The 27,040-nt window shown below is 38.1% G+C and overlaps 2 protein-coding genes and 1 pseudogene across 3 annotated transcripts; 2 read left to right on the forward strand and 1 right to left on the reverse strand.

Annotated features, from left to right (window-relative positions):
* Positions 1–419: 419 nt before the first annotated feature.
* mat1a (methionine adenosyltransferase 1A) lies at positions 420–8,878 on the reverse strand. 2 transcript variants are annotated; one of them, XM_059359132.1, is made up of 10 exons: positions 8,642–8,874; positions 5,980–6,057; positions 5,008–5,130; positions 4,784–4,896; positions 3,615–3,758; positions 2,858–2,983; positions 2,677–2,769; positions 2,405–2,587; positions 2,160–2,293; positions 420–1,734 (listed from the first exon to the last, which is right to left on the reverse strand). In XM_059359132.1, the coding sequence occupies exons 1-10, from the start codon at positions 8,706–8,708 to the stop codon at positions 1,632–1,634; spliced, it is 1,164 nt and encodes a 387-aa protein (XP_059215115.1). In that variant the 5' UTR covers positions 8,709–8,874; the 3' UTR covers positions 420–1,631. The 2 variants fall into 2 exon arrangements, with proteins under 2 accessions (XP_059215115.1, XP_059215116.1); XM_059359133.1 differs by lacking the exon at positions 420–1,734 and having other exon boundaries at positions 2,156–2,293; positions 8,642–8,878.
* Positions 8,879–16,715: 7,837 nt separating this feature from the next.
* LOC131993297 (peroxiredoxin-like 2A) lies at positions 16,716–19,337 on the forward strand (annotated as a pseudogene).
* Positions 19,338–19,455: 118 nt separating this feature from the next.
* LOC131993296 (peroxiredoxin-like 2A) lies at positions 19,456–26,795 on the forward strand. Its single transcript, XM_059359134.1, has 7 exons — positions 19,456–19,540; positions 22,033–22,281; positions 23,430–23,615; positions 24,419–24,510; positions 24,614–24,754; positions 25,687–25,851; positions 25,932–26,795. Exons 2-7 carry the CDS (start codon positions 22,086–22,088, stop codon positions 26,025–26,027), a joined length of 876 nt encoding a protein of 291 aa, XP_059215117.1. The 5' UTR covers positions 19,456–19,540; positions 22,033–22,085; the 3' UTR covers positions 26,028–26,795.
* Positions 26,796–27,040: the final 245 nt, after the last annotated feature.

Genomic DNA, 27,040 nt, shown 5'->3' on the forward strand with positions numbered 1-27,040 from the left:
GGAATTACAGTATGCATCAATTTATTGTAGACTTATTATAGGAGCTGAGGTAAAAAATTTAAAAAATCAGAAATAAAATAAAAAATGGAAACCATTGCCAATATTAATGCCATATGCATTACAGTATGCACAATTATTACAATTTTAGTAAGTAAGTATAGTAAGAGAAAGGGCTAATGTAACATGTTGTTGAATGGGCCAGACAACAGTTTATAGCTTTCATTTTCTTTATTGTTTAATTATTTACATTGTCCAGGTTCTATGTCGACAGAAGATGACACAGATCAACACATTAAATAGAGGAAAACCTCTCTTACAAAAACAATATCAGCTGTAGATGAAAGCACGGGTTGTTACACGCACAACAAAGCCTGAAACCTCTACAGACATGAAGTTTTAAGGGGAGCACTGTTCCTCAATCCCATTAGAAAAAAAATTAAATACTTTGTGATTAAGCAAACGAAAGCTGACTTAAAGTTAATATTCTTAAATGCCCTGTTAAGAAATATATTTCAATAAACATTATCTGTGGGGAAGGGTCTCGGCCTGCGATATAGAGCTGCAAAGCAAACTTCACATTGAGCAAGAAGGGAGATAAGATATATAGGAGAGCTGCATACCAAGGGTTTATGTTGTAAAAATGCAGCAATTCTAAGACATCAGAGGTGTACTTAATGCTTTACTCCCAACAGCTACATCTTGGTGATCCACTGCAGAGAGCAAAGAAAGAAGAGACTTCAAGTTAATTGCTAAAAAGAATCACATCTACAGACTCACAGCAACAGACCTGCAGGTAAAAAAAAAAAAAAAGAATACATGTAAAGATACAAATCAGCCACCAGGTGAGCTGTGCGGCAATAAAAGCAGCAGGGCTGAAAGGATGACAGAAGAGAGCAGCTGTATGAAAACATAAGACTGCATGGCTATTTTACATTTGATTGATTGTAACATAAGAGCTCTCTCCGCATCTTAATGACCTGTGTAGTTGTACGATGGTGATTGTAACCATACAAACAGCTTCCTGCAGCACTCATTCCAAAATAAGACTTGGGAAAGGAATTTTACAAGTTTTCTCCTAAAGCAGAGCCTTTGGTTGAGCAATAATTACACTTCTGACATTCGTTCAATGATGAAATACTTGCTGTTGTCAGTAGCATCTGAACGCTGAGGTTGTTTCTGTACGTCAAACTGGTCATGTAAAGGAACATTTGCAGCTTTGAGGTAAAACACTGCTTCTAGTGGGGTAGAAGTTTTTATCTTCAGAGGATTTTAATTGCTGTTGTGTTCCTTTACGTCACCAGGGAAGATCTTTAACTAGTGATTGTACCGTATATTTCTAAAGCACCAATAACTGGATGTTTAAGGACAGGAGGGGAAAGGATTGGTTACTGTACTGAGATGTCCTCTGCAGTGTCTCTCTACTCATTGTCCCATTATATGTCCGTTGGCTACAACCACCCGTGCATATAATTATCTTCTCACCTCTTTAAAGCTGACTTATCCCTAACTTTGGCTTTAGTTTTTCCTGTTAAAAAATGTCCTATAGGTTGACGGAGCTGGCAGTCGTAGCACACAAAGAGGCATCTCGTTCAGCCTCCAGGTGAGTCGATCAGGATGAGCAGGTGGAGTATTTAGTAGACAAGCTTTTTGGGCACCTCCCAGCTAAACTCTGGTCGACCAAAGTGGCCATAAGAGGCTGTCTGCTGGTAGATCGGCCTCTTCAGGTTCAGTTCCCTGAGGAAGACACAGAACACCAGAGGTTAGAGAGGACAGTAAGCAGATCTGACAATTGAATGTTTATCTAATCTGTAATTACATACAGCCTTCACTGCAAAAAAGCTGATGTAAATGTAAATGTAGAAAAAAGCTTCCATCTTTTGTCTACATTGAATTTGAAAATGTACAACTTTGGTGCCCCCTGGTGGTATTAAAATATGTCAAAAATGCATTTTTACAGAGATTGTCTATTTTTGCTAGAAACAACCAAAACACATGCAATCATACAAATTTAAAAGATGCTATAATAATAATTATGTTAATTTTATCTGATAAACACAATTAATGTTTGTTAATTAACTGGCCCCTGGCTTCAGGCAGACCATGTTGAGTATCTCTGCTTTATAGTGTCTTTAATAAAGTGTATACAGAGGTCAGTTTACCTGACAATGACTCCTGGCCGCAGATCAAAGTTCTTGTTGACAATCTGGAGCAGCTCTGACTCTGTTTTCTGGGAGGAACCGTAGGTGAACAAGGAGATGGACAAAGGTTGGGCCACTCCGATTGCATAAGACACCTACAACACACAGGTGGAGATAGAAACATTTTTATCAGCACATTAACATCGGTCATCTACACGCAGCCTCAGCCTTCATGCATGTTTGAATAAATGACACTGTACGCTCACCTGCACCAGAACTCTCCTGCACAGTTTGGCTTTGACCAGAGACTTGGCCACCCAGCGAGCGGCGTAGGCAGCAGATCGGTCCACCTTTGAGAAGTCTTTGCCGGAGAAAGCTCCACCACCGTGAGCGCCCCAACCTCCGTATGTGTCTACAATGATCTTCCTGCCTGTCACACCAGCATCACCCTGTTGGGCATAAAGGAACGAAAGATGATCAGTTCTGACTTTATTTTTTTTTCCTACATAAAAATAAGCAGCTTGTGTGTGCTGGTCACCTGAGGTCCTCCAATGACGAAGCGACCGCTGGGCTGGAGGTGGTAGATGGTCTTGTCATCCAAATATTTAGCAGGAACAACAGCGTTGATCACCTGATAGAATCAATGCAACATTAAAACCTCAATTTCCCAAAGAAACACATTAGTCAGAGCACTGTTAGGTGTGTTTAGGAGGCTCTACCTTCTCCTTCAGGACCCTCTGCTGATCCTCCAGAGAGATGCAGTCATCATGCTGCACAGAGATCACGATGGTGTGAACTCTCTTTGGGATCACAGCTCCGTCCTTCTGGTCATAATGTACTGTCACCTGTTGGGCATAAGAATAGTAAACATAATATAATAATAATAATAATAATTTACTGCAGCTGCTCTAGTGACCCAAATTTACGTACAGTATGACTAAACTTTTCTTTAATTATATCTATTGTCTAGTGCAGACCCTCACCTAAAACTGAATTAAATGTTGGTTACTGTATCTGTAGTAGCCATGTAATCACACATTTTTAGTCCATTAATACTTTGGTTCAGCAAAAATGTGTGTTCAGTCCAATCTGTGATAAATCTAACACCCTGTGTTTGAATATTTGGTTTGAAGTCTGACCAACTTTCTTGCCTGACTTTCCGGTGAACTAAATGAACTAAATTTGACCTGGAACACAAAGGCATTACACGCTTTATGTCACAGAGCTGCAGTCAGCAGCTAACTGCCTCTAAATCTGTCAAAAGTCTGTTATTTCTACACAGAGAGCTTTATGTGAAATATCTGCAGTAGCCACCGCTGATCCGATTTTGTCTGCTGGCACCGAAATAAATCTCTTGGAAGACATCCAGAGTAGAAACAATTAACTAATTCACAGAGACGTCTCTGATGTTGTTTCTCGACCAGGAGGACAAAAGAAACTTGCCTGCATGTGTTGTAACGCAACACATAACCTCACCTGTGTTTTAGAGTCAGGACGCAGCCAGGGGATGACGCCGTTTCGTCTGAGTTCAGCCATCTTTGAGTTGAGTCTGTGGGCTAAGACGATGGTGAGAGGCATGCACTCCTCTGTCTCGTCTGTAGCGTAGCCGAACATCAGACCCTGCAGAGAGAGAACAGCAACGGAAAGATGTAAACGCTATAACGACACAGATCATCAGCAGGAAACAGCAATGTTTGCTAAGTCTTAAGCCTAAGAGGAGTCCAGAGATTCATTGGTAACTACAAGGTCATATAAATAAAAAAAGCACTTCTTAAAACAAACATGAATTAAAATGTAGACGTAGAGGTTTTCACATAAAGTTGTGTTTTGATAAAAAATGTACAAGAACTGTTACCTTACTGTCAAACAGCCCTTTCTGACAGGGAACTAAAGGCGTAATGTTCTCTTCAAAGCCACAAGACTACCTTGACACAACGCTGCCTCAGTAAGTAAGTAAGTAAGTCTGTTTTTGTTAATGTGTGACTCCGGTGAACCTGATCTAACCCTTTAAATCACCAAAGTCACACAATAACACAAATGCAGTAACAGATTGAGGCAGCGGTAGAACAGCAACTACCATGTTCTGCAAGGTAAAATAACTGTTTTTGTCAATGGAGTCCGGTGGCTTTTAAGAGAGCATAGATGACGGCTTCAATTGAATTACGGCTAGGTAAAGCATTGAAAATGTCCAAACATAGAGTAATGCGGACTCATTTTAGGTGGCTAATAAACCAAACTGAAGCCTTGTGATTTATTTGACATGTATGTAGAAGATTTGTGTGGTCCAAAGAAGAGACACACAGCTTCAGTAACTTACTGATGCCCATTCTGGACCCGGTGACTGAAAAGAGGGCCACAGCGGCCCAGATCCTACTTCTCACTTGATGTATTACCTCAGTAAACATTTTCCCAATGAGTTTATGGTCTCAATCATTAGTTTCAAGTCTTTTTCAATGCAACATGATATTAATTTAGTGTATGATGGTCCCATTTAGAGTAAAATGGAAGATAAAGCAGGGTATCTCAATGTTTTACATTGTATTAGTAATTTAAAAAAAACTGTGACATACAGTTAATATCAAAGTCACCCAGCCCTCCAGCAAACATGAGCCAAAGGACACATTGTCCTGTTGCAACAGTCCTACCTGGTCTCCTGCTCCAATGTCCTCCTCCTGTCTGTCAATGTGGACACCCTGAGCAATGTCCGGACTCTGCTGCTCCAGAGCCACCAGCACATTACACGTCTTATAGTCAAAACCTGCACGTGGAAATATCAATCCAACGTCATTTTATTAGAATATGTTTTTATTTTTGCTGTGTAACTATACTTTGAAAGGTGCCCTACAAATAAAGTTATACTTTTTCTCACCTTTGTCAGAGTTGTCGTAGCCGATGTGTTTGATGGCATCTCTCACCACCCTCTGGTAGTCCACGTTGGCTCGAGATGTGATCTCTCCACAGAGCAACACCATGCCAGTCTTACACACCGTCTCTGTATATACAATCAGCTTATTACTCAGACTTTAAAACACTTTGTAATTTTGTAGCATCTTTAGACAATGGTCTACTTTCTGACTTGGATCACTTGAAAACACACTGATTGCTATCATTAGGAAAGTCACAGTGTTTCTTTGCGAGTGGTAATCTCATGACACTCAGAGGTCAATATTGAAATACAAAAAATAATCTCAACAAGCTGCCATTCAGGTCAGTGGGTTTGTTTATACTCAGCTGACCACATGCAGACTTTTGTCTTACTTAGGAGAATGTCAAAAAGAAGTTCAGATTATGCTTACATAACTCTCTCTGTTTCTGTGATTAAAAATAAACTACATTAAAGCAACTACAAGCAGTTTTAAGTGGTGATGAAACAGTCTTAATTAAATACTGATGCCGCTATATGATCTACATCAGAATCAGCGAAAAAAATAGCTTTTTCTTCATCATAATTCTTAACGCCCATTTCACAGTGTGTAGCACATTAGCCAGTTAAAAAGAAGCAGGAGATTTTCTTTGAGAATTTTATTTTTGACGTTATATTTTGTGGTTATACTGGGGTATGATTGAAGGAGAAAAAGAAAATAATATAGTATGACTATAGTATGTTATGTAATATGTCTAATTTATTTATTAAATACATTATGCAATGTTGTTTGACATGAATATATGAACTTACGTTGGTGGCTTAAAAAATCAACTCACGCTCTAGCTGTATCAAGATCTTTACAACACAGAGGTAATGCTCCTGGAAACACTACCACCTTTGTCCACAGGGGTCGCCACAATCATCACAAAATTAACGTTCCTGCTAGTTGCTTTAACTCGGTCTGAATCTACTCACCACAGGCCACTTTGGCATCAGGGTCCTGTTTCAGGTGAGCGTCCAGGACAGCATCACTGATCTGGTCACAGATCTTGTCTGTGGAGAGACACACAAAAAACACAAAGCGTTTTTACAAATATTTCTCACGAAGGTTAAACACTAGTATTTTAAACAGGTAGAGTGTTGTATTGAGTGCAGCAGCAGGACAATGCCTCACAAACCACTCCATTCATCTCTTTTTGTCACCCTGCTGAAGCAATGCAACACAGGGGTTACATCAGAAACAACATCTAGTTGCACTTATTACTGAGAATCTCAGAACATGGTTTTTGCATTAATTCTCAAATACAGAGCTATAAAAAGTCATACTAAATGTTTTTCATCTTTACTCAGGAATGACTTTGCAGTTGGTTTGCAGTTTGCAGGTGTCTGGCTACACATCTTTGATCCACTATCTGTGGGAACAGCGCAGACCTCGAGGTGTGTTATCAAATCAAAAAGTTTGTTCTGCCGTTTTCTACCAAGGCCACACAATGTACAAACAGCGAATGGATAGTTAATGTTATCATTAGGCTGCACTTTTATTTAACGCCATATTTAACCTTCTGCTAGAATAAGAAATCTTTACTGAACAAAAAGGAACTAAAATGTTATTTTTACTGTTGACCATGTTTTCTAGAAAATCTAGCCATCTGCTTATCTTAACCTGGTGTTCAGATGACACAGACTGCATGCTATTTCAAAAGAATGTTATGGATTCATATTAAAATTGATTTTCAAAATGCAGGTATTATGACAACATTAATGTCTACTCCATAATCTAAGAAGTGAGATATGATATCTACCTATGTTTCAAACCTCTTCATGAAAGGTTTGACATAATATTGGGGGCTAGCAGTCGTCACGTTCTGACATTATCTGTGAAGCTGTTTACTGATTATCGATTTAGCACAGGGGCACAGGGGACTTTGTAACATATTTGTTAAAGGATTTCAACACATTGACAAGAGGGGTGGTGGGTCTAACGGCAGCAGGGTAGAGTACATTAAAGCATTTATCATCAAGTTTTAAGTCTCTTAAGACAAGCTTTCTCATGTGTGTAGAGAACAACTAGGTAACACTTTGATTTCTTACTATTTATTAATCCTCCTATTCAGCATTTATAAGCAGCATATAAAACCTAATAAAGGTTTATAACAGACTATGATGTACCTGTTAGCAGCTAGAAAGACATTTTTGGGGAGCTGCTAAATAAATAAAGTATTTGTCACCTTCTCCTATGAAGACATATTTTATATTATTACAACCTTGTTATCATATTGCCATTCCTTTTATGTCAGACAGCCTGATCCAGTCATCGCCATCCTTAAAGTAACAAGCTTATCTTTTGTTTTTGCTGTTTTGTCTAAAATGGCGATTGCAAAAAACATAATCTTAGAGTGTGGAAAATGGACTTGCATATGATTTGTTGTCATAGGACATTTTAATGGAAGACTACTATTTATTTGATTTTATTATGACTGTGGTCATTGCTGTAAGGATGTGCTGTGTCCAATTGTGTTTTATTTTCTTGTTTGTTTGTATTTGAAGTTTTTTTTTAAATGTTGTAAAATGTATAACAATAAATGTTATAAAAGTTGACATATGCATCAATAAAATATGCACCGTTTATTAATTATTTAGTTTTGTACTATATATATGATAAATAGGGGGACTTAAAGGGACAGTTCTCCCCCAAAATAAAATGTATATTTCTTCTTTTACCTGTCGGGCTATTTACCAATCCAGATTTTTTTTTTGGGAGTCAGAGGCAGATATCGGTTGGAGATATCACTCGTAGAGATGTCTGCCCTCTCTTAAATATAATAGAACTAGATGGCACTTAGCTGCCAAGAAAAAACAGCAATGTCCACGACCTGGTTACTCAAGATAATCCACAGACCTTGTAGTGAGCAGTTGAATGTAGGAACTATTTTCTTTCTACCATATATCTACAAGACTCTGGAACTCACACTGAAATAATGTAAACTGATAAACAGCTCTAGAGAAAGGAGGAAAATATGTATTTTTGATTTTGAGTTGAACTGTCCCTTTTCTTTTGGTGCAGTTTTAAAGTTTTGCCCAACTGAAATTGTTTTCGTCTTGAATGTCAAAAGTTGACAAGAGAAGAGAGAAACTGGGTCATTTTCGTTAGGTGAAGTCTGAAAGACAACGTAGATTTGTTGCAGATGTGTATTTCATATGTCCCCCATTTCAATGTAGCATCGAGTCCACATGACACTTTTTCTTCAGTGTGAAACTTTACACCAGTGGGTCACACACATTCAGCTCCAGCTGCCCATAAGTGAGAGCGAGAGTGAGGGGCAGTAAACACATGTTGCTGTGAATGGAATACCAACCATGCCTGGAGAGTAAATACTCAGCACTATGGAGCTATTTTGGACATGACGTCCAACTTGCATTAAGTTTCACATGTAGTATGTCTATGTTTCTGCAGTTTTAGTAGATATGTCAAATCAATTTATCTCTGCACTGCGAAGAAAAAAGTAAAGGTATGTTTACAAAAAAGTGTGAAATGTGACAAATTGTAAAATATATGAATATATAATAATGACTTTAATACAGATGTTTCAGTGCCCCAGTTTCACACAAAGGGTGAAAAAGTGAGTTGGAGACTCACCTGGATGTCCCTCTCCTACGGACTCCGACGTGAACATGAAAGAGCCCTCGTCCAGCATGTCACTCATTTTTTTCTACAGGGACAGGTGAGACTCTCAGGGAGAAAAGTTTCCTCAGTTTCCTCCAACAAGCAGTCCAGACAGATCTGAAGGCTGCTTTATATTCCTGCTGGTTCTCTTTAAGGGAGAAATGAAGAAAGAGAGGCCGAAAGCCCTGCAGCTAATACAAAGTCTATCCTGCAAAACTCCACGTCTGTGTCCACATGGCCCAATATATATGGCTAAGAGAACACACACGCGCACACTTTCTGTCACTCATTCACACACACACAAACACACACACACACACACACACACACACACACACACACACACACATACACATTTGTCATGTGAATCCGTGGGACAGTCCATTCCAGGGGGGAGTGGATGATGGGAGGGCATTTACAGCCTGTGGAAACTACTTGTTAACCCCTTGTGTGCAGTGTGATGCTTCAGTGTGTTCATGGTCGTCACCTCCACTTTGACAGCTCTGCTTTAGGGTGAAAGACTTGTTGTGTGGGGACACAACATTAATTTGGGGGTTCCCCTACCCCCGTCACACTGGTGGGACAGCTCTGTCTGCTGGGACTCGGCCAGGTCATGACAGCCTATAGACAGAGGAAGAGAGAGAGAAAGGTGGTTGTTGTCAACAGGAAAAATGATGCAATTACTCTGTTTACATCAACTTCTGAGCAAAATAATGATTAGAAGAACACAAAGTTAATGCTCTGGAAAGTCACCAGAAAGGAAATAAAACAATGACATATGAATGTAAAATATGTAGAGCTGCAACAATTAATTGATTGATAGTTGGTCAAGTGAAAGGATATTTATCTTCAATTATGGCTGGGTGGTTTGGCCAAAACAATTTATACGGATATGGATCGTTTCATATTTCGATATACATCACAGTTTAGCATGCTTTCTGGTGATTCAATAAATAAACTCAGTGGAATCATGCATAAATATACCTATACTAAAAAAAATGTTTTACTTTTTAAGAGACTACATTAATGACTATGCAAATTTTATAAAAGAATCTGATAACTTTATAAAAATAAAATTAATCGCTATGTATGAACATAGCCATAACCTACTACATGAAAATGATGCTGGTAAGATATAAATAATCAGTGTGATGAATGAAAATGGTCATAAGTTGCAGCCATAAGAATGTGTAACACTTTATTATTGTGTATATAAGGATTAGACTGGGTCGCAAACTTTGATACTTTTTAGGCACCGACCAAATTGTCTCCATATTATGGAGTTTAGAAAAATTGCTTGACTTTTTAATACTTACTTTTGTTACCTAAGGAGTAAATCTCATTAGTGTCAGTTAGCCAATCAGCATGCAGCATGCTTGTACCAAGCTCTAATATTGCTGATCGTTTACTGTCTAATGTTAAACAAATGTGAAGCATAATAACTTCAAACAGTGCTGAACTGTTTAATCTTTAGAAGTAATGAACCAGCTATAGAGGTGTAAACGTACAATATTTCCCTGTGAAAGTGGAGTGGAGTAAAAGTTAAAAGTAGGAAAAAAAATTTTTTTTTTAAATGTGTACCTCAGTACAGTATATGTAATTAGTTACTTTCCATCATTGTCTATAATTAAATTTAGAGCAGACAGTCACCTGTTGTCTAAATGCTCTTTTCCATCCAAGTCCCAGCCCGCGGCTCTTGATTCTGTACACAACTGCAGTAAATACCCAACCATTTCCTGAGAGAAGATCAAATAATGAAGATGTGTCTCTGAGATATCTCGTGGCCTTTAAGGTGACTCACCATGCCTGGGGTTTAGTAGAATATCAGGGACTGTATAGGACTGAGTGACTAACGTACAGTATGTGCATGCACAAACACACACCTGGAGAAACAAAGGGGCTGCAAACCGCACACAGACACCAACTCTGTACCTTTTCACGTGGTATACAAGCTCTGCAGACAGCCAGAGGTAAACAAGTCTCTCTTTATTGTAGCAGAAACAGTGCAGAGGCACAAACCCTTTCTCTCCATCCCTCTCTCATCTGGCTCTAATTTCAGCTGGTGTTGAGTTGGCCTCATGAAATGAGAGGAGAATGTTAACTAGCTCTCAGTAGTGAATAAAATACCACTCTTTCTTACCACTTTAAGCCTCATTTAAAGCCGACTGGAGCAGAAAAACAAAAAGCAACAATGTAGACACATTACCCACAGGGTCAATATAAGCAGCAATTGCACCAAACATTTTTGTCTTTTTATTCTACAGAAAGTCTAAAAATTATTGTTTTGAGAAGCATTTTTGCACATCATACTTTCATGCAGGACATTTTAACGTCTTACACATTATGCAGTAATTTATTGTTTGTGTTGTTAAGAGGAATGGGTGAGAATTAGAAACAGCTGTGTTAACATTAACATTAGCCACTTAAGTACATAGCTAGCTGACCTAATCTTACCCAGGCAGACTCAAATCAAACGAGGGGCTAAAACAAAAGTATCCATTATTCTTTCACTACCAACAAATAAGACATTTTATCCAATGACTATTGCTCACAAGACTAAGCTCACAACTTTTTTGGGGAAAATCCCTCCATGACCTACAACCAGAATTCATGCAGCAAGAAAATGAGTTAACCAATTAGAAAAGTAAGCTATATAAGTAAGTAATGGATAAACAATTGTAACAATAACTAGCCAAAATGGTAAACTGTTAAAATGATATCATCAAATCCATTGTCGTGGCCAGACAGATGAAATAATTAACTAATGGTAGTTAAAAGTAAACCAATAACACACTCATAAACGGGCCATAATAAAGGAGCCAAACACACACTGCCATAGGCTACAATAGCTTTATTGTATTCATTGTCTTTTTAGACTCTTTTTCTGCAGGATTTTTCACCACTGAATCGGGTTTTCACCATCTAACGGGAAATACATGCATGCACATCTGCAGTAGGAACCCAAAAGGAGAAGCCTCTCTCTGCAAAGACTTGTGATTGGCCAAAGTCTCCCGTCATGGGCTGCAATGACGTTTAAAAAAAAAAGAAGCAAAAAAAAACTGCCTAGACCAGCTTTAAGACAGAGGAGAGAGTTCTTGATTTTCTGTCTAAAGTCATAAGCAAGTTTGCCAGTATAAAAAAAGGCTGAATAAATGCAACTGGACATTAACCTGTATTTTGTCTGTCTTATGTTAACTGAATGACTTATTATCTTTGAGAAACACATCAGGCTATGGAGGTCGAGCTAGGGAAAAAAAAATATTTTAGTGTGTTTCTCTGTGTTCGCCAGAGTGACAGACAACAGGGAAACTGGGACACAGATAGTGTCTACAAGGAGCTAGAGGTCAGAGGTCAAGGAATGTAATGTGAAAAACATCTACTAAATTATATAAGAGAAGATATGAGCCAGTCTTAAGGCACAGTGCGCAACCTCGGTACGATACACCTCTGTTTATTTTGGCCCCACACTCAAGACACCCATACTTGTTATGTGCATGCACTGTGACAACTGTGAGTGTGTTTGGTTTGTTTGCCTCTAAACATCTGTTAATGACTGACCAAGAAAAGGGATCTTTTTCAACCCTCAACAAGATCATTCTGGTTAAGCTGAGAGATAACTGCTATCAGAGCTTTGATAACAGGCCAGCTTGAAGCAAGGGGATGAATGTGTGCCGGAGAATTGGGAAAAATATAACTGAGATAATAGAGTCACCCTAATATGTAATTCATTGACTTCTAATTTCTGTTTTCTACATGAGGCTAACACGCTGAACTAGAGACTTTCATTTAAGGGTAAAGTCTCTCGAGGTAAAACATCTGACCTCTATGAGCACTATCATGCACATGGAGGTCAGTCTGTCAGAAAAACAATGTAATCATGATACACGCGGTCAGGCCTTCAACTAGTTATATAAACTTAATTCTGTGAATCTATAACATAAATCTTCTTCATAGTTATCTTTATAGTGTCCTCTTTAGCTATCTTTTTATGGAGGAATGGAATCAAACTCTTTAAAAAAATTTAAAGTTCATTGTAGTTTGTGGGGAAACCACTAACTTTCCAAGAAAACAAGCTTTTGCCAAATTCAACCTGTAATTTTTCTTTACAATAAAATGTTTAATTCCAGACAGACCATTTCTACTCTAAATGGGATCATAGATTACAAAATGAACATCATGGTGTATTGAAGAACACTTGAAGCTAGACCATAAACTCATTAGGAAGATTTTTACTGAGGTAAGATAAGGTGAGTAGGGTCATTTTCTTATAGACTTTTATACAATCTGACCTCTTTTTGCAACCAGTGGAGTCACCCTCGAGTTAGGCCATCCAATAAAATAATCCAGGACGCCAGATACTGGAGTAAGGGGCCATGTGTTCTTTCTATAAACTTTAAATTAAACAGTATTGCTTCCCATAGGTCAATGTAAAGAGGTGGATTTATGAAGCATACTAAGGACTCACTCCAGATAAAGTTTAAAGTTCAAATCCTCCTGAACCCTTATCCACAGAGCCGTTGGGCCCCTCAGGAGATGAGGAGCAAAATGATAAAGGCCTGATGACCTTTGTGTTTACGAACTAGAGCTCAGTCGATGGCCATCCAGCAAGTATGTCAGAGGGAAAGAAAGTACGGTAACGCTTTATAATAAGGTCCTTAATAACCATTAATTAACAAGTAGTAAGGCATTGTCCTCGCTATAGAGCCGGTAGTTGCAAAAAGCATAGTTAACTTATAGTTAACTTATAATAGATGAGCAATAAAGTATATTTTAATATCAATAAGCAAACAAAATAAGATTAATAAAGGCATGTCAAAGACATAATGGGTGGGTAATGGGTGTTTGTAATGCCATTATTAACACTTATATAAGCTTATAAACACACAATAATGTTAATAAGCATCTTGTAAGGACTTACAAGGGCCTTATTACTTGTTAATTAATGGTTATTGCAAGGACCTTAATATAAAGTGTTACCGAAAGAACAGATAACATGCAGATTATTTAATTAAACTTAAGTGAAAATAAACTAAGGGAAACTCACAAGCACCCAGTCATCATTGAAATACCATAACTCCACAGATTGTCTGACATTACCCCACATAAAGTAAAAAAAACACAATGTGGATGAATCAACCCCTAATCCTCCTTCTGCCTGATTGGCTAGATGAAAGGTGTGTCATATTGACCTCCTTTGCGTTTCAATTTAAAAAGCAGGGGTCATGGTTTGGGGGTTTTAGAGTTGGTCAGACTCAAACTTGTCAGAACAGGATGAGATAAATGAACTCTGGCAGTGTCAGAGGCTGTTAACACCTGTTTGTCTTTCCCCAGGTTCAAGGACACGCAGTTCGCCTCTGCAGCTTCGTGCTTTGAGCTTGTCTGGTTACCAACCAGTTTCATCTGGATGGAAGTCACAGCAGGCGGCAGAAGTTGGATCCCGCCACTTATTTGTTACATAAGGAATCACATATCAATAAATAGAAAATCCACATACCTGTCACCAGAATTAGTTTACTAAATATATATATTTAAATAAATAGATATATGACTTTTTCTATGTGTTAAGGGTTATTTCTGTTGTCTTTGTGGCTACTGGTTAACTGAATTTTAGGCCTGAAAACCATCTACAGAATTATCAGACGGACTTATACATATATTAATATTACTCATTTTCTTCACACAGTTTTGTTTTGTTCACTCAAAACAAAGAAACAGAAGTCTGTTTCTGCCATCAAACTGATCCAAAGGCAGACTCTCTTCTCAGATGAACTGGGACAGTAATTACTACCGCACTCTCTGTGCTTCCTTTACTACTGCCCACTTTGCTCTCTGATTGGTTTCTGTTACACAATAAGAAGTTGACGTGTCAACCAATGCCTGCGAGCGATAAAGCAACCCAGGAGGTGGGGTGCAGATCTGTAGCTGTGATTGGCTGTTGGTCCTGCTCACTCCCCACTGAAGCAGCACCGATCCAAGAAGAGATGTTGTGAATTCGTGTCTATGTTTGTGTGTGTGTGTGTGTGTGTGTGTGTGTGTGTGTGTGTGTGTGTAATGAGAATACCAGCAGCAGAACAGTGTAATGAAAACAACCCGAGACCTGACTTGAACCTTACAGATGGGTTTTTTGTTGTTGTGTGATGTGTAAAATGTTCACGGTGCTTTGACCTCTATTTGCATATTTAGAAATTAGAAATGGCTGATTATCTGATCCTGTTTATTAATTCAAATTTAACATAAATTTAGTTTCTTTTAGTCTTTCTTTTAGCTTAGGCTCTTTCTAAATCCTCACCATCAAATAAAACTTCACTGCAAAAAAGGTTTTTGTAAATATATGCATTTAACATAAACTTATTATGTGTCACATGAGGTGTACCTACAATTTTAAAAAGTAGGTACACCCATGCACTCTCCAACGCAGATGTTTTGTATTGGTACTTAAAAAAATCTAACCCTAACCCTAGCTAACCTAAACACAAGATTCACTTTGTCATATAAATTGGGAGTGGAGGGAAATCCAGCTGCCATTCATTGTGTTGTATTGTAGATGATGTGAAATATATTACTACTACAAGTATCGAGGCACACACAGACACAGAGACACAGAGCCGTGCATATGGCCGAGCAGAGCAGCCAGAGGGAGTGCAGCAGCTGGGCTTGTGGAGTGTCACCCTATCCCGTCTATATTCTGGCCCATTTTGGACCCTCAGCACATTCCTCTGTGAAGCTGCCACCAATGACTGAAATATTACCACAATACCATTCTGGCAATGCATTTTTATCACACGTTATGCAAGAACAAGACAATTACTTGACCATAGAAAAGTGTGATTACAAAGCAATAAAGCGCGATCAATGAGCCAGAGAGGTAATATACATCCACCCCTTTCAAACACACTCCTCTCACCTTGAACCCCCTTTACTCTACAACACTGGGTGGACTGTTTTAATCAATGGCTCCTATGTTATCTCCACTAGTGGCTGTAAAAAGGGTCATAAAATAGAGACAGGATGTTTTGAAGAAGGGCATGATCTATATGATAAAGAAGATGGTCTCTCATTCAGTAATTTGCTAGATGTATTATAAATCAGTTATAAACTTGTTTTACAACAGAAGCACTTGCCCCCTGACCGCCAACGCCAGCCGTTGAAAGCCAGTCCCAGATTCACATTTTGATTTTAGTACCATTTTTGTAGTTTTCTCTTGGATGCATTCTTACTGGTCGCTGTGCTTTTATAGAGCCCGGTTACACACCTAGTGCTGAAGACCAATAACATCTTGAACACAGCAAAAACAACAAAAAGGAAAGAAATAATACAAGCAACAGCACAATTCACAGCACATTTCACATGGGTCATAAGTGATGATGAGTGATGATCAGCAACTCTTTTGATAATCAACGAATAATTTTAGTAATCATTTAACCAAATGAGCAAAAAAATGCCCTTTGTAAGAATTTGATGCTGAACTTTGACAAGGATGATGATAAACTGAATATATTGGGTGTGATGGTTGGATAAGCAATTTAAAGACGTCACCTCAGTGGCTATTTTTTCATGATCTTCTGAATCTATAACAAGATATCAATCAATTATAATTGAGAAAACTAAGTAAGTTTAATCAGTAATGGAAATAATTGTAAGTTGCAGCCCTGAATTCAGTTCCTGAGCAGACCTGATGTAATGTCACTAACCTCCTCCAGGGGGCGGCCATGTTCCGAGCCATGACAGCTGCAGTGTGATCTCAGGACCTCTGCAGCTCCTTTGGGACTGACCTGAAGAGATCATAAAAAGCCAGATCTTACACAGAGGTCTTCATGCTTTCAACTTACAGATATTAAAATAAGACATTCAGAGTGTGTTTATTAATTTAACTAAAAAGGTCAGGAGACTTAAGGGATGTAAGAATCACTATCATTCTCAAACACTGAATTACATTATTATTTTTATGGATGTTAACAGCTTAAACATAAACAAGGCAACATAACTGACTGAATTATATTTAAAAATGGTGTTACATTGCTCTTTAATGTGAGCTCCACTCTGCACCATGCTGAACCTGGTACTGAGGATTGAGCTTAATGTGAGCCTTGTTCCACAGCAGTCTTTGAGGAATTCCTATCATGTTACGTTCACATAAGAAAGGCTTTCACTGGGATTGGACTGATTGGAGTTTAGACGGCTTAAGGGGCTCGTTGCAAACATCTGATTCCTCCACACTGGCAGGGAGACACAGTCTGGTGAGTATGACTTTTTTTCTACATTTTTGGTTAACGTATTGTACAATAACAAACGTTAAGGTAAACGTTAAGCTATTAACAACTAGATTCACTAGAACAACTAGAACAACTAGCATCTTACTGGTTGCTTTGTTAAAATGTGGAATTTATGGATGTTTGTGATCCAGCTACATATTGAATGAGTATCAAGTGGTCACATGGGACAGTACATTGCTGCTTTTAAACAATAACATGATATTTCTAGATAGAAGAATATTTGAAAGTGAATCCATATATGTTTTCTTTGTAGGCGGTCTTCGCAGTGGGTTTGGGGTCATGGTGAGTGTGACCATGGTGTTGAAGGCGGTTTGCCTGTTTGTTGCAGAGCTTATCAGCTCTGTCACAGACTGGTTTCAGACCAAACCAGCATGGGCCAACCTAGAAGTGCTGGAGGACACAGAACTGAAGACCACTGGAGGCAGTGAGTCCCAAAACAGAAACAGGAAGAATCTGATAACTGGCAGATATGCTGTACTTTTGCATTGCCAGAGTTCAGATTTTGAGTATGATATTCCTTCCATCTTTGTATTGCTACTTTGTCTCTTTCAGTCCATGAACGACACAAGGCCAAAACTTTGTGGGAGAAGACCGGAGCTGTGGTCATGGTTGTCCGGCGGCCTGGATGATTATTGTGCAGAGAGGTGAGAAATCACACGCCTGTATGTGGATCAGCACTAAGAACTAGATTAACCTTTAACTTTCATCAATGCAATATGATTCTCTCTGTCATTTCCTCTCTAGGAGGCTGCTGAGCTGTCCTCTCTGAAGTCACAGCTGCAGGACCTTGAAGTCCCTCTGTTTGCTGTGGTCAAAGAAAACCTTGGCAAGGAGCTGGACTGCTTCAAGAAGTACTTCTCTGGGAAAGTCTTCGTGGATCAGAAGGTCAGCTTTTACACATGGCTGTAAGGTATCAAGTGAAACATGGAGGGTGACACAATTTATCTGCTTTCATATTATTCTTACAGAGAAATTTCTACGGCCCTCAAGAGAGGTGGATGTTTCTCTCCATGTTTCTGCGTATTGGCGTGTGGCAGAACCTTTGGCGTGCATACAGGAGAGGCTTCAGGGGAAACCTCAGAGGTGAAGGACTTGTCCTGGGTGGAGTCTTCATCATTGGGCCTGGAGATCAGGTAGGCATAGGGCCGGGAGATTAACAGAATTTCATTTACACTTTTAATTAATTTAACAACATAGTCAAGATGAAATGATTGTACATTCCATTTGACAATGGTGCTCTCGCTTTGTCTAATATTATAACAACCCCTTTTCTTTACAGCGGCAGGCTTTTGCTGATTTTTGCGTTAATTTGTGTTAAATATAGTTAAGTGTAGCAGTAAAAATGTCGACTATGTGTTTAGTAGTTTTCAATAGCCTGTTGAAGTACACTACAGTGTATTATCTTAATTATTCTGGTCTTTTAAAAAAAGTTTTATTTTAATATATTGAATATTTGTTTAGTAGTTTTCAGTAGGTTGTAGAAGTGCACTAATGTAACATCAAAGTTGATCTCATTTATTTAAATATAATTTATTTTATTTTTATTTTTTCTTTCTTTCTATTATTTATTTTAAATGTATAAATATTTATATTCATTAATATTATTTTAATATTTGTTTTTCAGTTCATTGTTTTTATTTTTTTATTATTTCAAGTACTAAGCCAGTGTCAAGTGTTCTCAAGTGATCTCAATAGTGAACGGAAATCTTGATTATAATTTCTGCTAAAAATCAAGCAGCCCTATGCAGTTGCATACATAATAATGATTTTTCTTACAAGTGCAACTGGGTTATGATTATGTTTTTCCTCCCCCCAGGGTATTCTACTGGAGCACCGTGAGAAGGAGTTTGGGGATAAAGTGAATATGCTGGCAGTACTGAGAACAGCCCGCAAAATGCAAAACGACATAACAAGATAGACCTCAAACATGTGAATGAATGGACTGCTTGTTCATGAGGCGTTACGTAATAATGGCTGCAGCATGTTTCCAGTTGCATGTCTGTATTCTTTAAGTCTAACCAAGGAGTTCCCTCTACACCACAACATGATGTACTCTACTCATACTGCATTTCTACATTTAATACTTTTCTGGCTGCATTCACCTTTTGAAAATGTTATGCAGTAGCAAAACTCTGGGGTCAAAATGTGCCACTTTAACTGTTTGTTGACCCACTGTAAGGTCAGTTCTGGTCTCGATTGTGTGGTGGTCTTTTGTTTGCTTTAATGAAGATCTGTTTCTAAACTCTGCTGAGGAGAACAGCTCTGATGCTAGCATACAAACCCAGCACTTAAAACAGGACAGTGTTGGCCTGACATGAAGGAGGTTGAACCACTTGAGTGATTAAACACATTTTGTGTTTGCTGTGTTAATAAACATCTAAACCAGTCACACTTACAGAAAATATTACTGCATATTTACCTGTCAATGTGTCTTGCTTTGCCTGATAACAAACATCCATGTCAAAGTTCAAATCTTCTAAGCGAGCCATCATGCTCGATTAGCTTCCCCTGCTCTATGGATCGCTTAGTACGCCTGCGCCGAAATCTGTTTACAAAACGTTGGACCACAGAGGCATTGCTTGTCGCTTCATTGATTCTGGTGAGTGTGCCTTTATTACGAAACGACTCCATTAACTTTAGGTCGCAGTGGCAGCCTATGAACAGGTGCACCTTACATAGGAAAACCTGCTAGCTCCATGATCAGACTTAATTAACCAACGGCTAAACCGTTAGCTAACTGCTAAATATATCGAATGTTGTCTCGACGCTGACGTCACTATTTGACTAGCAACAGTAACTTTGTAGGACACTAAAAGTATTTAATGATTATGTAACCGACTGCCAGCACCATTATATCTCAGAAACGATGAAATATCTAAGTCTTGTTCGGTAACGGTTTTAATTGTAGCCTTAGGTAATGTCATTGAATACAGGTTGGTAATATGAAGGTCAGTATCTGTAATTAAAGTCGTCCTGGGGGTTAAAAGGGCGGTTCCTGGTTTAGCTATTTGAGTGCCCTAATCTTGACACCGTCTGGCCACTTTATTAGGTACACTTGAATAACGTAATCGAGCCATATATTATATTGCCTTTACAATCATACTACTACTAATAATAATAATATTAATATTAATAATAATAATGTTCGGTTTCGATCGGCACTGTTAGTTATGAATCGTCACCCTGTTAAAATAATAAACTAATTTTTTCAAGTTTTGCAGGAAACACAAAAAATTCACCAAAAGTGTAACATATGACATTTATTGATCATTTCACTCAAAAAGGTTGTCACAAAGGATTACTATTGGCATAGTAATAACACTGTGTGTAAATTATGTAACTTAAGAGAAATAAATGACTTAGGCATTTTTTTTGAAGAATCCTTTGTGACTTAAGCAAGATATGGTAATGCTTTATTTTGAAGGTGTCTACATAAGAGTCACACAAGCCTGTCAGAAACATGACATGACAACTATCATGAGCATTGATGTTACTTCAAAGTGTCATTAATGTTCATGACATATCCCATGTCATGTTTATGACACACTCATGTCACTCTTATGTAGACACCTTAGAGTAAAGTGTTACCAATATTAGTGTCAATTATAAAACACTGATAAACTAAACTGATAACTAAACAATCTCCCTCTAGCTCCTCTTTGCTGGGTTCTTATCTGATGCCTATGAATGTGGCAAATTGTCAAAGAAGTGATGATCTTAAAGGGGTAAAATCACATAATCTGATTAACTGAGGATGTAGGCGATTTTACCATAGGTGGCCGGCGTCATGAGGAGATGATTTAGGCAAAAAAAAAAAAATTTTGACAAAAAATGACTTCTTTGAATGGCAGAGCAGTTGTATTACATTGTACTGGTGTACCTAAGGAATTATAATGTAAAACACATTTTTTAAGCAGGAAATGACAGTAAATAGGTAATAAATATTAATTACACAACTGCTAGAGAAGTACAGAAATGTTGTCAGCAATTGTGTCTGTTAAGTATTAAAGTAAAAATGAGTCATTGTGCAGTGCAGTATATAAGCAGCATTTTAACATTTTTGTCAAGTTTAGGTGGATTTATTCATTTTCAATTTATGATAAATTAGATTTTAGAAGCCGATCACAATTGTATGAGAAGTCTTCAAAGTAACTGGTAACTACAGCTGTCAAATTCATGTAATAGAGTAAAAAGAACTAAATATCCTGCTGAAATATAGTGGAGAAGAAGTATCAAATAGCATCAAAAGAAAATACTTGGGTAAAAAAAGAAAACAGTAGGGCATCTCATGTGGCTGCACGCTTTACATACACATATGAGAAATCTAGACTCTTCCTCGTGTTGCAGGCGTGGTCTTCTATCTCTATTGGCTGCTGCTGTTATCATTTTTTTTCAACCTTTATCCTCCCTGTGAGTAAGTGTCAGAACACAAATGCATCAAGATGATTTACAGTTTGAAACTGGATGAGCTAAACCCTGGAAAATAAGTATTTCTTCTCATTTTGGAAACAAGGAAACTTGGAGACAAGTTAGTATGACATTCTTAATTTTGAGTCGGTTATAGAAAAAGGTAGATTTCATTGTTCCTTAAGTTGAAGTCAGATTCTTTTCAGGTATAATATCTGTAATTCTCAGTGCCTGAATTTTCAGTGTGTCATTTCTGAATGCACTTATATTTTTGTTGTTCTCACTGTAATGTTTGTGTTAATGTGTGGACCACACACTACGAGTGAACTAAGGGTACAGGAATAGGAAGCTTGTTTGCAAATGGAGAACTGCTATACCCAAGTTAGATTATTAAGATAAGTTTTTACACTTCACGCTTTGGACACTCTGCAGGGTGGGTAATAAATTTCTTTTTTTAAGCGTATTTAACACTTGGCTAAGTGGTTTAACGGTAGTATAAGGCTTTAGCTGCTCAGTCTAATCATTAAGATGCCATTTGATTTCTCTGACATCTGTGAAATATAATACAACCTCCTTGAAAGTAGTTCTTGCAGGCTACCTGGATTGTTTTGTCTTTGCAACAGTCTTTGGCATGGCACAAGTGGTTTAACTTTCATAGAAAAGACTTGTGTTTCTTTCTTTCAGTGAAATCTTGAGGGTGTTTATAGTCAGAGGGTCAGACTTTTTCCACGGTCCCGATGCTGGCTCTATGCAGGTGTCCGCCAGCTATGAGCTGGAGATTGTCCCTGCACTGCTCTGCCCTCTCTCTGGGGAGCACGACAATGAGCAGCCAGCCCTCCACCCCAGCCAGGCCCCAGTTTCTAAGAACCCAGGCTGCTCTGTTTCACCAAAGTAAAGCCAAAGCCAGTCCTGACCCAAACAAGCCCGCTTCAGGCAAGGACATGTTTGACTATCTCCACAGCTAGCTGTTCCCTACCATAACCCAAACTGCAGCGTGTTGTAGAAACAGTGTTTCAGCTGTGGCCTGTGTTTCCCTGCTTTACACCCACTTTGTTCTGGAGTGATTCCAGATTTTCATAACAATGAGAAGTGTTATGAAAGTAAACCTAATAAATAGTCACGTGTAATAAAGTTATTTTATCTTTCAAGGATTTTTTGATTAGCATTAAGTTTGCAAGTTTCAGGGTTACATCCACTGTTCATAGACAAAGTCAACAGCCAACTCACCACTTGGAAAATGAATAGATTATGTCTGCTTATGTTATGGTGAAAGGTTAGTGTCTATCTGCCAATGGCATGGTAAATACACCCTGAGTAGATAACCCCTAAATTTTTTTATTTTATCCCAGTGTTTCCAGCTAATCTCCTGGAAAGTTTCCACTTTGAATATTCCCAAACTTTTGCAACTCTAGTTATGAAAGTAGACAAAATAAACAAGTAATTTTATAATACAGTACTGTATTATAATTTTAATTTGATAAGAGTTAAACTTTTTACTTACTAGACTGTTCAATCAGCTGCTGAACGATAAATAGCTTAACTAATTAAAAAAAAAAAAGCATTACATTGCACAGAGATTGAAAACCACATTTGTTTCTGTCTTTAGCTTATGACCCACAGCTTGCATTAAATTAGTTCTGATGGTTGAACATATACCATTCATAGCACATAAAAATAAACTGTACAAAAAAAGGATAGCTGCGTCTTTTACTTATTAGGAAACACACCAGCTGCAGTAAACCAATGGCATCTCAAAATTGTTGTCTTTTCATCTTCACTAGTTTCTAATCTCAGTAGGTATGTGAGCTATGTGATATCCTGGATGAGCTTTAGATTAAATGAGAGGAGGATACCAATCTTTAAAAAAAAAAACACCACAAGAAAAAAACTGCAAGCTGGGTCTTGTTGGTCTCTCATCCTCAGGGAGGTCTGATATGTCTTTCTGTTAGACATAACAGTGAAAGATAAATATCAATTAGTCTGCACATCAATCAGCTCCGCTCCAGTGTGTAAGAAAACATATCTTATGTCAAACTTATGAGACATTTCTCTCCTCATGTTGTTGCCTGTTTGTGCTGCAGTGTCGTCCTCTGTGTCCGGGCTGGAGGGCGAGCTGTTTGGGATGGGGATGTGGTCGTTGGGTCTGGGCGCTGTCGGAGCTGCACTTGCCGGCATCTTCCTGGCCAACACTGATCTGTGTCTGCCTAAAGTTGCTCAGGCATCGATGCAGAGCCTCGAAGATGCTGTCCTGCGCTCCACCACAGATGGTAGGTAGACTTTCTGATTGTTGTTGATGTTTAATCATCATTTATAAACCGTATATAGGCCATTTAGAATGGTAAATACATGATTTATTAATGTTTAACTAACTGAATAATTTAGAAATGGCAAATACATGGTTTATTAATGTAAGTTTATAGTTACTTTACCATTAACAAACAATTAAATTATAATTAATAGTTTATTAATAGTTTTAGTTGCACTCATTTTAACATTTTTAACACCATATTAAGTATGTTAATGATTTTGAAATGATTCATATACCTTTAAGAAATTGGTTGAAAACATTTAAAGATTACATTTGTATAGCACTTTGTAAAATGGTTAATAACTAGTTTATAAACCATCTATAAACACTACTTAGTTGGTTATTGTAAAGTGTTACCGTTTAATGTCCCCCACCAATAAGCTTATTTGTCTCAACACTGAAACCCATTAGGAAGAGAATTAGCACTTCACCAGCACAGATTCAACCATTTTTTTTGCATGTTGTATTCTCTGTACATGTATGAATGAGGTATTGTGCAGCATTTAATGCAAAGCTGCTTTCCCAAATCTGCTGGTATTACAGATTAGATCACTGTGAAGGTCTTTGTCCGAAGCTGAAGGTCGAGTTAGGTGTTAGTCTTAATACATATAGATGTTCCATGTGACCATTCGAAGGCTGCATCTTTTATCTTCAAGACGAAAGATTTATTTAATTGTTGCAGTAAAAACCCTTGGCACTCCTGTGCTTTCACATGTTAGATTGGAGCCTTGTTTAAGAAACAGTTTCTTCTTTTGTCTGCAGACGATAAAGTCATCAAAGCAAACAGCCTGTGGGAGACGAACGGGGCTGTGGTCATGGCCGTACGACGACCAGGATGATTTTTGTGCAGAGAGGTGAAACAAAATGTTTCTGAATGACACAGAACAGTGTGTTACATATGGCTCTGAATTGAAATGTAATTAGTGTATGTGAATAATACTTAATCTCTTTCTGTAGGAGGCCTCTGAGCTGTCCTCTCTGAAGCCCCAGCTGGAAGAGCTCGGGGTCCCTCTGATCGCCGTAGTGAAGGAGAACGTCGGCACAGAGATCCAGGACTTCAGACCGCACTTCGCTGGGGACATCTACATAGATGAAAATGTTAGTAGTGGTCGAAAACGTCAGATATTCCAGAGCCACTTTTAGAAGTACTCACCCTCCTGTCAGTCTATCTACAGTGCAATTAAAACAATGTTGCTTCTTTTTTCTTTATTTTTAAAGACTGGGACCCCAGCAGCACACGCTGATAAAGACAATCGGTTCCGTTTCTTTGTGTTTTTCTTAGTCTTCGATGACAGAAAACAAATTATTACCATTGTAGAAGCTCAAACTAAAGACCACTCATCAGAACACGTCACTCTAGCGTCACACAATATCGTGTACGCACGTAGGTTGCAGAAGGAATCAGAAGTAGGTTTAAATACACTAGAAAAACTTTAATCACAGTAAGAGTTGTAATCTGTTTTGAACATGTTGTGTGGTGGGCTGCCAAAACCGAAAATGTAATAATTCAAGTCTTAATTTTTATACGTATACATTACATTATTATTTTATACATTTATAGAAACATTTTTTATACTTGTCTTTCCCAGAGTGACAAGTTGTTACAGTATCGAGACAGCATTTCCACAGTAAAATAAAGAAAAAGTCGGTGAGAGTCTTTTTTTGCCAGCTAGTTTTTTTCGCGATCAAAATGTTCTTATTTGCGGTCCTTTTTTTTTTTTTTGCAGCTGTCATGGGCAAACATTGTCAATGTTTGTATACGATAATTGGTCTTTTCTACAATTATCAGAATTTGAAAAGGATAACTAAATATGTTAGTTAACCAAGACTCCAATGTCCATATACTTATACTTATATTCATAATTTTTGTGTGGGGTTTTTCTGGTGCATAAGTATATATGGACATTGGAGTCTTGGTTAACTAACATTTTAATTGATCCTTTTATGCAAAATATAATTTTAATATTAACCATTATGTTCATTCATCAATGTTGGTTTCGGCTTGCTAAAACTTAACCGTGTGATTGCAGAAAAGCTTCTACGGCCCGCTGCAGAGGAAGATGGGTGGTCTGGGGTTCATTCGCCTCGGGGTGTGGCAGAACTTCATGCGGGCCTGGAGGTCCGGTTATCAGGGCAACATGAACGGCGAGGGCTTCATCCTGGGGGGCGTGTTTGTCATCGGACCAGGAGATCAGGTAAGCCTAACAAACAAACTGAATTACACAAGGAGATCTGGCTCAGTAGCGCCTTATAAAACAGCTTGTTGTGTTTGCAGGGGATTCTCCTGGAACATCGCGAGAAGGAGTTTGGCAATAAAGTGGAGACTGCAGATGTTTTGGAGGCTGTTAAGAAAATTGTGCCAGAACAATAAGTTATTGTCCTAAAACAAAAGGCATTAGACAAAGGTACACTGTATATAGATCAAAACATAACTGCATTTTTAACTTGACACACTGAGATGCAGTCGAAGAACATCCATCACTGAAATACCAACATTATAATGACATTTAAGTCTGTTTGCATTGACTAATATCACAATATACCTCTGTCTCTTGCACATTAATTTACTGTTGGTTATGTAATTCGAGCTGTGAAATGCAGGACAGAGTCAATGTTATTAGAGGACTTGTCACTGATTATTTCTTTTTTTTACCTCTTCAGACACTTAAAAGATAGTGTTTTTGAGACGGGTATTGAAGGTGGATAGTAAGGGAGCATTTTCATTCAGGTACATCATTTATTAATTTTAAATTCACTTGAAACATGCCCTTTAGAGAACCACATAAGTCAATCTAGAGGCTTTATTATATATTTTGTTAATTATTCTGTTATGTCTTTTAGTTGTTCCTTTGTGTTGTTTTGTTTGCTTCTCCTGGTCAGGCACCTGAATGCTCCTCCAGCATGGCGGATGAGCGTGTGTGCAGTCTGTGTGTGTGATAATGACAACTTGGCTCTAAACTCAAGCAGAGAGGAGCAGGTTTGATGCTCAAACACGTACAGGCTCAGCTGCTGCCGCCATGTTTAGGAGTGTTTGTGCTGCCTGAAGCATGTGTTTAAGCATCAGTTTGTGTGAGAGAGTGTACCTTTGTGTGTACCTTTACATGTGAAAATAAAATAATAAATAAAGAAGAACTCATCACCACATCTTCCTGTGTTTATTTTTTCATTTGTGCACTGGGGCAATTTTTTTCAGAAGTGTGGCTTGTAGGTGTGAATTCAGTTTTAGTAACTGCACTGTATAACTAGACTCATGTGATGCTGTTATGTGTTTGCTTTTCTAAAATAGTCTTGTAAAAGTAGTCTTGTTTTCAGTTATCAGCCTCTATTACAATCATGGGACATACATGATTAGGTTGGTATTATGTATTTCATGCATTTATATCA

Source organism: Centropristis striata, chromosome 20, assembly GCF_030273125.1.
Source record: "Centropristis striata isolate RG_2023a ecotype Rhode Island chromosome 20, C.striata_1.0, whole genome shotgun sequence".
NCBI lineage: Eukaryota > Metazoa > Chordata > Actinopteri > Perciformes > Serranidae > Centropristis > Centropristis striata.

Coding starts and splice junctions, on each gene's coding strand:
- mat1a (XM_059359132.1), bottom strand. CDS start 8,708: ATGAGTGACATGCTGGACGAGGGCTCTTTCATGTTCACGTCGGAGTCC. Junction 4,897..5,007: donor CTACGACAACTCTGACAAAG/GTGAGAAAAAGT, acceptor TTCCACGTGCAG/GTTTTGACTATAAGACGTGT. Junction 2,294..2,404: donor GCAGGAGAGTTCTGGTGCAG/GTGAGCGTACAG, acceptor TGTGTGTTGTAG/GTGTCTTATGCAATCGGAGT.